General features: G+C 36.5%; 1 protein-coding gene across 9 annotated transcripts in view; it reads left to right on the forward strand.

Moving 5' to 3' along the window:
* Positions 1-12,482, forward strand: part of ARHGAP32 (Rho GTPase activating protein 32) — a 291,821-nt gene that overhangs the window by 259,679 nt on the left and 19,660 nt on the right. For all 9 annotated transcript variants that reach the window (XM_049109759.1, XM_049109758.1, XM_049109760.1 and 6 more), the window contains 5 exons: positions 177-321; positions 771-853; positions 9,806-9,913; positions 10,190-10,335; positions 11,139-11,334. In XM_049109759.1, the coding sequence (XP_048965716.1) occupies positions 177-321; positions 771-853; positions 9,806-9,913; positions 10,190-10,335; positions 11,139-11,334 (678 nt within the window). The remainder of the gene's footprint in view (positions 1-176; positions 322-770; positions 854-9,805; positions 9,914-10,189; positions 10,336-11,138; positions 11,335-12,482) is intronic.

A 12,482-nucleotide genomic window follows, 5' to 3' on the forward strand; every position in this document is an offset into this window, starting at 1 on the left:
ATATTAGACCTATGCCCACTTGTCTTATGATCAGACATCCAGTTAATGCTGAAGTCCAAATGTAACTTAATACAATCACTTGAATAAAAACATTAACTTTGCTTTGCTTATATATAAGTCCTATATTTGCTTTTTCTTCAATAAAATAATTTTGTTTTGTCTCTCATCTTTGTTAGCCACGAGTTTGACTCTGAACATGTCCCCGACCTGACAAAAGAACCATATGTTCAAGACATCCATTCTGTGGGTTCCCTCTGTAAGCTATATTTTCGAGAGCTCCCAAACCCTCTGCTCACGTACCAGCTGTATGAGAAATTTTCTGTGAGTATTGTTTTTTCTGTGAGTAATTAAAGTCACTTTTAATCAAATTCTCTTTGGAGTTTTGCTGTCATTTTATTCCAAATGTGTAAAGATTGGTTTGGTCATGTAAGAAACAGTTCTGTGACTAAAATATCTCCTTTAAAGAAAACAAAACACAGTTATTGCTAGCTAGTCCATAGTCTTCATCGTTTTCACATTTTCTTTCTTTTAGTTTCTGACTTTGATCCACTAATCTTATCACACTTAATATTGGTTACCATAAAGTTTTAAAAAGTTATCTTTTAATAGATTTCAATGTCCACATAGTATGGAAGCAAAGTTTACTTTGTTGATACTCTGTATTTCCTTGTCATTCAGCATCAAAAGGTAGAGTAAAAACTGAATTGCTTTTTTTTTTTTTTTTTTACCAACAAAGCCTACTGGTTTATTTCACATTGTGGTTGTTGCAGGATGCTGTCTCAGCAGCAACAGATGAAGAAAGGCTGATAAAAATTCATGACGTCATCCAGCAACTCCCTCCTCCGCACTACAGGTGAGTCACGTGTTGTAAGATAGCATCCAAAAGTACAAATCAGTTGATGTGAAGAGTAGTTTTTTCCTTGGGTTTCTAACTATTTAAATTTCCACGGAGTTCTATTTAAACTTACATTTGTTCAGACGTTATGTTTATTTGTCATTGTATCCCAAGGCCTGGCACAGTACTGGCATCCAATAACCACTTAGTAAATGTTGAATTAATGAATAAATAAGTGAACAAATGGATAGTTGATTAAGCCTGTTTTGTTGTTTGATTTGTTCTTTTGAGCCACTGAGAAATATTGGGGTGTATGATCACAAGTAAGAGTACTTTACTTGTGATTGCGTGGATCCAAAATACGGACACAGTACTGGGGGCCTGTTTACTTGTTTTCTTTTTTCCAACCCTCTTTCCTTCTTTAAAAGGTGTCTGTGTAGACCCACAAAATCTAACAGGTATCACAGAATTCTTCCTCAAGAGACTCTCATATCTATAAAGAGCTCAAATCTTGGGTGTTTTGTTCTTATTTATTGGTTTTGTTGTTGTTGCTGCTTTTTAAGATGCAATTTATTTGTATGTTAATTTGGACTTTTAACTTTAAAAGATTTTATTTATTTATTTATGAGAGAGAAAGTGAGAGAGGCAGAGACACAGGCAGATGGAGAAGCAGGCTCCATGTGGAGAGCCTGACTTGGGACTCCATCCCGGGTCTCCAGGATCATGCCCTGGGCTGAAGGTGGCGCTAAACCACTGAGCCACTGGGCTGCCCTCTCAGAAATATTTTTGCCCATATCTGAAAAGACCCGAATAAAATTGAAGATGACTGCTATTTAGTGAGAGAAAGAAAATGGTAAACCATAGATGATAAAAGCAAAAGGCAAAATTCTTAAATTTCAATTATTTTTTAAAAATTTTTTTCTATTGGTGTTCAATTTACCAACATACAGAATAACCCCCAGTGCCCGTCACCCATTCACTCCCACCCCCCGCCCTCCTCCCCTTCTACCACCCCTAGTTCGTTTCCCAGAGTTAGGAGTCTTTACGTTCTGTCTCCCTTTCTGATATTTCCCACACATTTCTTCTCCCTTCCCTTATATTCCCTTTCACTATTATTTATATTCCCCAAATGAATGAGAACATATAATGTTTGTCCTTCTCCGACTGACTTACTTCACTCAGCATAATACCCTCCAGTTCCATCCACGTGGAAGCAAATGGTGGGTATTTGTTGTTTCTAATGGCTGAGGAATATTCCATTGTATACATAAACCACATCTTCTTTATCCATTCATCTTTCGATGGACACCGAGGCTCCTTCCACAGTTTGGCTATTGTGGACATTGCTGCTAGAAACATCGGGGTGCAGGTGTCCTGGCGTTTCATTGCATCTGTATCTTTAGTGTAAATCCCCAACAGTGCAATTGCTGGGTCGTAGGGCAGGTCTATTTTTAACTCTTTGAGGAACCTCCACACAGTTTTCCAGAGTGGCTGCACCAGTTCACATTCCCACCAACAGTGCAGGAGGGTTCCCTTTTCTCCACATCCTCTCCAACATTTGTGGTTTCCTGCCTTGTTAATTTTCCCCATTCTCACTGGTGTGAGGTGGTATCTCATTGTGGTTTTGATTTGTATTTCCCTGATGGCAAGTGATGCAGAGCATTTTCTCATATGCATGTTGGCCATGTCTTCTTCTGTGAGATTTTTCTTCATGTCTTTTGCCCATTTCATGATTGGATTGCTTGTTTCTTTGGTGTTGAGTTTAATAAGTTCTTTATAGATCTTGGAAACTAGCCCTTTATCTGATAGGTCATTTGCAAATATCTTCTCCCATTCTGTAGGTTGTCTTTGAGTTTTGTTGACTGTATCCTTTGCTGTGCAAAAGCTTCTTATCTTGATGAAGTCCCAATAGTTCATTTTTGCTTGTTTCTTTTGCCTTCGTGGATGTATCTTGCAAGAAGTTACTGTGGCCGAGTTCAAAAAGGGTGTTGCCTGTGTTCTTCTCTAGGATTTTGATGTAATTTTGTCTCACATTTAGATCTTTCATCCATTTTGAGTTTATCTTTGTGTATGGTGCAAGAGAGTGGTCTAGTTTCATTCTTCTGCATGTGGATGTCCAATTTTCCCAGCACCATTTATTGAAGAGACTGTCTTTCTTCCAATGGATAGTCTTTCCTCCTTTATCGAATATTAGTTGACCATAAATTAAATTTCAGTTATTGACAAAGAAATAAATGCAGCAGATGTTTTGGTAATGTACAAATTAATTTAGTGCTTACTTTTTCAAAATGACATTGTTTATAAAGATGTTTTAAAACTCAGCACTAAATTTGGCACTAAATCAACACTAAATTCTTTTAATTTAGGTAAGTAATCTCTATACCCGATGTGGGACTTGAACCCACAAACCCGAGATCAAGAGTCATGTGCTCTTCTGACTGAGTCAGCCAGACACCCCTAAAATTTTTGATCAACCTTAAGAATCAGTGCATTATTTTTAGTCCATGCTATAGCTATAAATCATAATAATCAAGAACCAGAAGGTAACTTAGCACTGACTCATTGTCCTGTTAATGTGCCCTGTCTTAAGAGGAGTTTAGGAAATTAAAGAGGTTATTAAGGACCCACTGAAGAGTGAAAAAAATACAACACAAAGAGCTTCTGTGAAGGAAGCTCAAGAAATTCAGGTATTCAACCTGGAAAAAGAAGGCTGAGGAGACAGATCTGATAATACAGTTATTGAAGAATATTTAAGGAGAAAGAAGACTTTTTTTTTAGTTTACCAGAAAAGGAAACCTGGTACAGTATAATGAATACTAGCTTGGTACATCTGAATTTGAGTTTGCAACTTCATCACTTCCTTCGTGACCTCTCTAAGCATTAATCTCCATATCAGTGAAAAGAATACTAATAATACCCTCTTAAGAGGATTTTCTTTTGATGTTAAAATGAGATCCAATGTGTGAATGAGTCTGGTCCTTAGTATTTTATTCTTTTAATAGAAAGCATAGCAAGACAGATGATTAGAATTAAGCCAAGATTTCTTGGCTTGATAGTTTTACAGGAGGTACCATGTAGATCTATCTTTCTTCTCTAAATTAAGGGGGAAAAAAAAGACCAATATAACATTCATATACACATAATTTTAAAAAGTCAAACATTGTACATAGTTGACAGTAAAAAACAGCAGTCTCCTACTGCACAACTCCCCTTACTGATTTCTCCTTAGCTTCTGTTTCTTTTTTTTTTTAGCTTCTGTTTCTGAATAACATGCTTATGTTCTTATTTCTTGATTTTTCATTTTTAGATGTTTTTACCTTTTTAAAAAAAATTTTTTTTATTTATTTATGATAGTCACAGAGAGAGAGAGAGAGAGAGAGAGAGAGAGAGAGGCAGAGACATAGGCAGATAGGGAAGCAGGCTCCATGCACCGGGAGCCTGATGTGGGATTCGATCCTGGGTCCCCAGGATCGCGCCCTGGGCCAAAGGCAGGCGCCAAACCGCTGCGCCACCCAGGGATCCCATTTTTACCTTTCTTTTATGGTAAATGAAATTTTACTGTCTTTACCCGCCTCCCACCCCCCTGCCATACCACACAAACACATTTCCCCTTTTCTTGTCTTCATCCTGTGGTTAGGTTAGCATTTGGAGTTAAAACCAGTATTCACTGTATTGTAATAACTTTATATTATTTACAACTGCACATAATATATACTAGACCTCTGTTTCTTTTCTGAGGTAACTTCGTGTGTGTTTTGGAGCAGTTGCCCATTTTTGGCTTGCTCCTTTTCTGTTCATCACTAGTTTATCCCTGAAACACCCTCGAGGGACTTCAGACTTATCAGGCAAGCCTTTTTTTTTTTTTTTTTAAAGTTTTGTTGTTGTTCCATGAAAACATCCCTCCTAGAGCCTCTGTCCCACTACTCAGTCCCTCTGTCCGGGCCGATTGCTCTCTAGACCTACAACACTGCCAACTCTTTCCCCCCTCATTTTGGAAATTCTCTTCATTGCCTCCTGCACGAATTGAATCCTTCTTTTTGGGATCTCTTGCTGTCACTTATCTTGTGTGCACTGCCTGCTTTGTTGTAGACATCTTTGGTAGCTTCCTGAGGAAAGCTATAATGGAAGTAAATGTTTTGAGACATCGAGATGAAAATGCTTTTATTCTACTCTTGCATTTGATTGATAACTCTAGAGTTTTAGTCTGTAAGTCATTTTTTCCCATAATTTTGGTGGCATTGCACTGTTGTCATCTAAGCAAAAATGCCACAGTGATATCTGATTCTAGTCTGCCAGTGCTTAATATGACATATTTTATTTTGTCTATATCCTTTCTGGATGCTTTTATATTGAGAATATACCTAGCATTCTATTTTCATATTGACTCATCTTGGGGTGGATTCTTTTACTTTATTTGCTGTGGGGTTCTCGGTGGGCCTTTTCCATCGGGGAACATGTGAGAAATTTTCTTACTGTTATTGCTGTGATGGTTCTCATTGCAACTCAAACCCCATACCTTTTCTCTATTCTCTTTCTGGTTTTATTGTAGCTCTTTTTTTTTTTTTTTTAAGATTTTATTTATTTATTTATGAGAGAGAGAGAGAGAGAGAGAGCCAGAGGCACAGGCAGAGGGAGAAGCAGGCTCCATGCAAGAAGCCTGATATGGGTGGGACTCAGTTCCCGGACTCCAGGATCAGGCCCTGGGCCGAAGGCAGGCACTAAACCACTGAGCCACCCAGGGATCCCCTTATTGTAGCTCTTGAACCAATCTTTCATTTTCTCTTTGTCAGTTCTCATGTAAAGATTTCCTCCAGTCCACTTCTTGATTTAAAAAACAGTTATTTCCAAGAACTTCCTTCTTGTTTCTGTGAATGCTCCTACTTGATAGCATCCTTCTCTTTATCTCATGGATATGGATATAATCTTTTCTCCCTATGAGAATATTACTGGTAATTATAGGTTTTGTTTTAAATTGTTCTCTGCTTGTCACAGTATTTGTTCCTTCCTCATTTGGCAGCTCACCTTTATCAAGACTGCAAAAAATTCAATAGATTGTATAGAAGCAGGAAACAAAAATTCTGTTTTTAAAAGTCATGTTTTATAAGTGTGATAGTATTTAACTTCACTGTGAATTAAAATCTTGAATAAACAGAGAAACCCTTTAAAATTGGCTTTAGGTAAGCTTAAAATTTAAATATTTAGTCAAAGTGGTTTAGAGACAGAAACCTGTCAGGCAAAAAAAACAAAAAAACAAAAAAACCAAACTTATATTGCCTTAGACACCAGTCAGTGCATTTTACATAGGGAATAGAGTATTGGTTACTATTGTGGGTAAATTAAGAGAACGTCAGTAAGAAGAGACAAATATGGAGAATGTATATGTGTGTATGTATATAAAGTACATGTTTCTCCTATATATTTTATATTTTATATAAATAAATCTTCCAACATGTTTTTATTTATATCTCATATATTTATACCCCGTTGTTTAGTATATTTGTGTTATCTACTATATAATGTCTATGTATTATTGGCATTATAATGTAGGGAGTTTGGAGCCAAATTGCCTCTATCAGCTGTGTGACCTTGTGACCTTGGGCTAGTTCCTTTGCCTCTTGGGCTCAGTTCATTGTTTGTAAAATAGAGAATACTGTTACTTTTCTATTAGGATTATTATGAATATTAAAGGAATAGCACTTAGAACAAGGCCTGTTATATAAGTACTGTTTGAGTTAATTACCTCTATTATTATTGTGATAACAAGCATTTACTATTTTGTTTTATCTATAGTGTGTATATATAAATGTATGTGTTTATAGTGTTGCCTATTTTATATATAATCTCCCTAAAACAGGCTCCTTGAGGTCATGAATTTTGTCTTATCACTGTATTCTCAGAATAGAACCTTGCACATAGTAAATATTCAATAATATATATTGCATACACATTTTATATATTTTATGCACCATATGTTTTATAGTTTGCTATACATATATATACACACACACATACACATTTGGTATACATATCCCAATATTATTTTCTGTATTCCTAATGTACATTACCTACAATGTATGTTGACATGTTTTATATATATTGTTTACTATATATATACACACACATATATATCTCATTGTATATTATATATAATTCCTTGTGATATATCTCCTGCTATGTAATGTATTTTTATATTTTAGTGTCTTCTACATAATTTGAGTGAGTATTAATCTCCATTAATATATTTCTTTCCATCCAGACTTTTTAAGATTTTAGCATTCACATTTCCTAACTTTTTAAATGTTCTTGAAAAAACATGATTTTTAATAGTATTCCCTTATGTGAATGGGCTATATGTTATTTTAACCCTTTCCCTAATTTGCTTGCTTGTTTTGTTTCTTTTTTTTTTTTTTAATTTTTATTTATTTATGATAGTCAGAGAGAGAGAGAGGCAGAGACACAGAGGGAGAAGCAGGCTCCATGCACCGGGAGCCCAATGTGGGATTCGATCCCGGGTCTCCAGGATCGCGCCCTGGGCCAAAGGCAGGCGCCAAACAGCTGCGCCACCCAGGGATCCCACTTGTTTTGTTTCTTAAATTCCACATTTGAGTGAATCAAATAGTATTTGTCCTTCTCTGACTTATTTTTCTTAGACTTATACTCTCTGGCTCCATCCATATTGTTGCAAATGGCAAGATTTCATTCTTTTTATGGCTGAATAATATCCCAGTGTATGTATACACCACATCTCCTTTATCCATTCATCCACTGATAGACACTTGAGATGCTTTCATAATTTGGCTATGGTAAATAATGCTGTAATAAACAGCGGTGCACTTATCCCTTTGAAGTAGTGTTTTTGTGTTTTGGGGTAAATACCCAGTAGTTTGATTATTGGATTGTAAGGTAGTTCTACTTTTAACTGTTTGAAGAACCTCCATACTATTTTCCACAGTGGCTGCACTAGTTTGCATTCCATGGTAGGTTTTTTTCTCCCTTACTTTTGAACATCACTGTGAGGACCATCCACTTACGTGAATTTTGGGGACAATTTAGGGTTTTTTTTTTTGGACAAAGACCTGAAAGTGGAATTCTTAGAAATCAAAAGATACTAAAATTTCTTTCCCAATATACAGCAATTTCCCAGTTGTATTCCATGAAGATTTAAGCAGTTTGTACTCTGCTGAATATGAAAATGCTCATTTCATGCACTCTGACTAAAATTCTCCATGAGCTTTTAAAAACATTGTTACAATGAGATACATGAATAAATTGCTATCTTCGTTGTTTTGAGTTGCATTTCTCCTAAATATATTTCTGAAATATTTCAGTAGTTCTCTTCCTTCATCTACTCTCTACTGAAAATAATAAAATTTTACATGTTTTCTAAACACATTTCTTAAGCTTCCCACCTCTCTACACTGTCTCCAGACCAGCCTCACTTCTGTCTGTCTTTCCTATTCAAGTATGTAGAGGAGGGACCAAGAAGTACCTTTGTACTAGAGAGCAGTGGCAGTGGATGCTGTTGAATGAGAGACTTTGGAGCCGCGCTGATGATCTTGATTTGAGACAAGCGCTGCTTGTCTGTGTCACCTGAGCACACCTTGGTTTTCTCCTCCATGAAGTGGGGAGTGGTAGCCCTGTGCTGGTCAGGCTGTCATGGGAACTTGAGGAGATCCCTGTAGAAAGCATCTTGAACAGTGCTTCTAGCTGCTGTCTGATTTTGCTTCTCAGATTCCTGTTGGGCTCATCTTGGTCTTTGAGACTCATATGCTGCTCACAATTTAACTTTCATTACCATTTCAAATAACAGTCTTAAACTTATGTCTCCTATTTATTGTCCTTAATAGTTTTCAATCCCTATACATATAGGACAGGACACTTGAAGAGATGTAGTAGCTACTCAGTAATACCTCTGTGTATTTCTCTGATTTGACTTGCATTAAAAAACTAATTATGCTTTCTTTCCAAAAATATTATCCCCTGTTATTTAACAGGGGATATCCCCCCTCTCTTTACATAAAGATGTGTGTGTGTATACACACCACATGTTTAAATAATTCCATATATATAAGTACACATATATGTGGAATTGTTTAAGTAAAGCAAATAAGATAGACCAGAATATTAGATTTTGGAATAGGCCTTCTGTTCTAAGCACATTTTTTGCTCAACTATTCTCTTCCTTTGGTGCCCACTGCAATTTTTCTTTTAATATTTTAGGCCTGTGAAATACCGTTTTCTTTTATTTATTTATTTTTTATTTTATTTTTTAAAGATTTATTTATTTATTTATGATAGACATAAAGAGAGAGAGAGAGTCAGAGACACAGGAGGAGGGAAAAGCAGGCTCCATGCTGGGAGCCTGACGTGGGACTCGATCCCGGGACTCCAGGATCACACCCTGGGCCAAAGGCAGGCGCCAAACGACTGAGCCACCCAGGGATCCCCGCAAACCGCTGAGCCACCCAGGGATCCCCCCATTTTCTTTTATAAAAGAAAAGTTTAAATCCTCTCCTGTTAGCGTGTCTGCTGCAAGTAGAACAGCATAACTTGATGATATCATTTGTCTAGAAACCAGCTTTGATGGACGATGTATTTCACTGGTGAAATACATTCAAACTAGATGTCTGACAACCAGGAGCAAATATTCCTAAAGATTTTTTAAAACTAAAGCTGTTTTCTTGGAACCAGTCCTATCAGAAACGTTAATTTCCTACCGTATCTACCTTAGACTTTTTTCTTAGAATTCTGTAGATGTGATTACTGTATATAGAATATAGAATTCATAATATTCTCCTGACACTTCTGTGGTAATCATAGTATTCAGACCTAAGAAGCAACAAAAGATTTTGCTGGAGTTTGTGTGGTTCCCTTTTCTATTTCCATTGAAATCTTAAAAATTAATTAGTGGTGCTTCTATACTGCTACATACTGTTTCTTTTTGTTAATATGTTATATTGCATTTTCCAGAACGCTGGAGTTCCTGATGAGACACTTGTCCCTTCTAGCTGACTATTGTTCCATCACAAATATGCATGCAAAAAACCTAGCAATTGTTTGGGCTCCGAACCTGCTAAGGTAAGTTGCATTTGATTTAATGACCTTAAGTAGAACTAGTTATCTTAAATCAAAATATAATTCATCAGCATTCCTTGAGAACAATTTTTAAAAGTAAAACTCATCTGCTGTTTTTATAAGCATCTTCTAAAAAGAGGCAAGTGGGGCTTAGCCAAGGCACTAAAAGTACGCTTTCTTCCTCTGGTGTGTCTGTTTACTCATTAAAAATAAAATTATAATGCCCTTTAAGGCTGCTGTCTTTGGGATTCTCTGATGGTAATGTTGGTTCCCCCACAGATCAAAACAGATAGAATCTGCTTGCTTCAGCGGAACAGCAGCTTTCATGGAAGTAAGAATTCAGTCTGTGGTGGTTGAATTCATCCTGAATCATGTAGATGTCCTCTTCAGTGGGAAAATCAGTGCTGTCATTCAGGACGGGGCAGGTATGGCTCACACGGATTTTGTTTACAAGGAACATATATAGACTTCAAAAGGCAGGGAAAAACTGCATTTCTCATCTTAGTTGAATAAATCTCTCTTTGGTAGAAAGCAGGTAATTTATGTCCACTTCTTAAAATGCATAGTTTAACAGTTATTTTGTGTATACTTAGTGAATACTACCTGTTAGACCTCTTATGATCTAAGTTTATGACACATTAAAAAATATGTCACCTATTATTGATGCATATAAAGTTATAATATGGAGCAGTGAATGAAAAAATTTTATTCAGACTTAACATATCTGAGTGATACCTTGCTTGATAATCTTTTAAGGAAGGAAAATAGTTAAATTACTTACGGAATTAAAAAAAATATATATATATTATTGTTAAGAACCTGGTATGGCACTTTCTTTACCTCATTCAATATAAAGCTCTGTTGTTTCTGCCATTTAAAAGACTTAAGAGGGATGCCTGGATGCCTGGGTGGCTCAGCAGTTGAGCATCTGCCTTTGGCTCAGGGCGTGATCCCGGAGTTCTGGGATCGAGTCCCACATCGGGCTCCCCAGAGGGAGCCTGCTTCTCCCTTTGCCTGTGTCTCTGCCTCTCTCTCTGTGTCTCTCATGAATAAATAAAATCTTTAAAAAATAAATAAAAATAAAAGACTTAAGAAAATGTAAAACAACACAGGTAGATAGGTAGATAGAGGTTGATGTACACAACACACTCACACAGATTTATATATATATCTTTTTACCTGTGCCAAAAATCTTGACTTTTTTCAATTCTTTTCTTTCTTTCTAAAGCTTCTCTATCAAGACCCAAGTCCCTGCTGGTTTCCTCTCCATCCACCAAGCTGCTGACCTTGGAGGAAGCCCAGGCACGGACGCAAGCTCAGGTCAGCTCTCCAATTGTGACTGAAAATAAATACATCGAAGTAGGAGAAGGACCGGCTGCACTTCAGGGAAAGTTTCATACCATAATTGAGTTCCCACTTGAAAGGTAAGATTCCTTAAATCCTCTTTAATGATGTGATTTTCACAGTCAAGTGTTCTTTTTTTTTTTTTCCTTTTGCATTTTAATATTACCATAGTGCTTTTGAGCCCGCCCCCAAAAAACCCATTCATCTGACTATAGATGGTGTTTCATAGGGAATGATACAAGTGATTCTCGAAAAGCATTATGATATCATGTTATTTTAAAGAAGCTGAAAGTTAATTATAGAGGGCAAATTGTTAGGGAAAATAATACAGTTGCACTTATATAGGGTGTAATTTTCTCTCTGAGATATGTTGTCTAGAAATTTATTTAGAAATATACTGGGGTTGGAACAGCTTACACAGGAAATCATGAATGGATAACGACTTGTTTGATTCCATTTTAAGTTTAAAATAGACCAGCACCTCTCGCAGTGCTGTCTCCCAACCAGCATGAAGAGATGGATGCATAATACTCCATGGTGTGTGTGTGTGTGTGTGTGTGTGTGTGTGTGTGTATGTACACACACCATATCTTTATGCATTCATCTCTTGATGGATGCTTAGGCTGCTTCCATATCTTGACTATCATAAATAATGCTGCAGTAAACGTAACGGTGCATATAGCTGTCAAATTAGTGATTTTGCTTTGGGTAAATACCCAGAAGTGGAATTACTAGATCATACGGTGGTTCTATTTTGAATTATTTGAGGAATCTCCGTACTGTTTTCCATAGTGACTGCACCAATCCATATTCCCACCAACTGTGCACAAGAGTTCCCTTTTCTTCCCTGCCTTGCCAACACTTGTTATTTCTTCTTTTTCATTTTAGCCATTCTGACTGGTGTGAGGGGACATCTCATTGTGGTTTTGATTTGTACTTCCCTCATGATGAGTGATGTTGAGCATCTTTTCATGTGTCTTTTGGCTGTCTATATGTCTTTTTTTTTTTTTTTTTTTTTTTTTGGAAAAGTGTCATTCAGGTCCTCTGCCTATTTTAATTGGATTATCTTTTGGTGTTAGTTGTGTGAATTTTTATATATTTTGGATATTAATCCCTTATTGAATATATCATTTGCAAATATCTTCTCCCAGTCAGTAGGTTATCTTTCATCTTGTGGATGGTTTTCTTCACTGTGCAAATTTAGTTTGATATAGTCTCAATTGCTTAT

The sequence above is a fragment of the Canis lupus genome, chromosome 5 (genome assembly GCF_003254725.2).
Source record: "Canis lupus dingo isolate Sandy chromosome 5, ASM325472v2, whole genome shotgun sequence".
Taxonomy (NCBI): domain Eukaryota; kingdom Metazoa; phylum Chordata; class Mammalia; order Carnivora; family Canidae; genus Canis; species Canis lupus.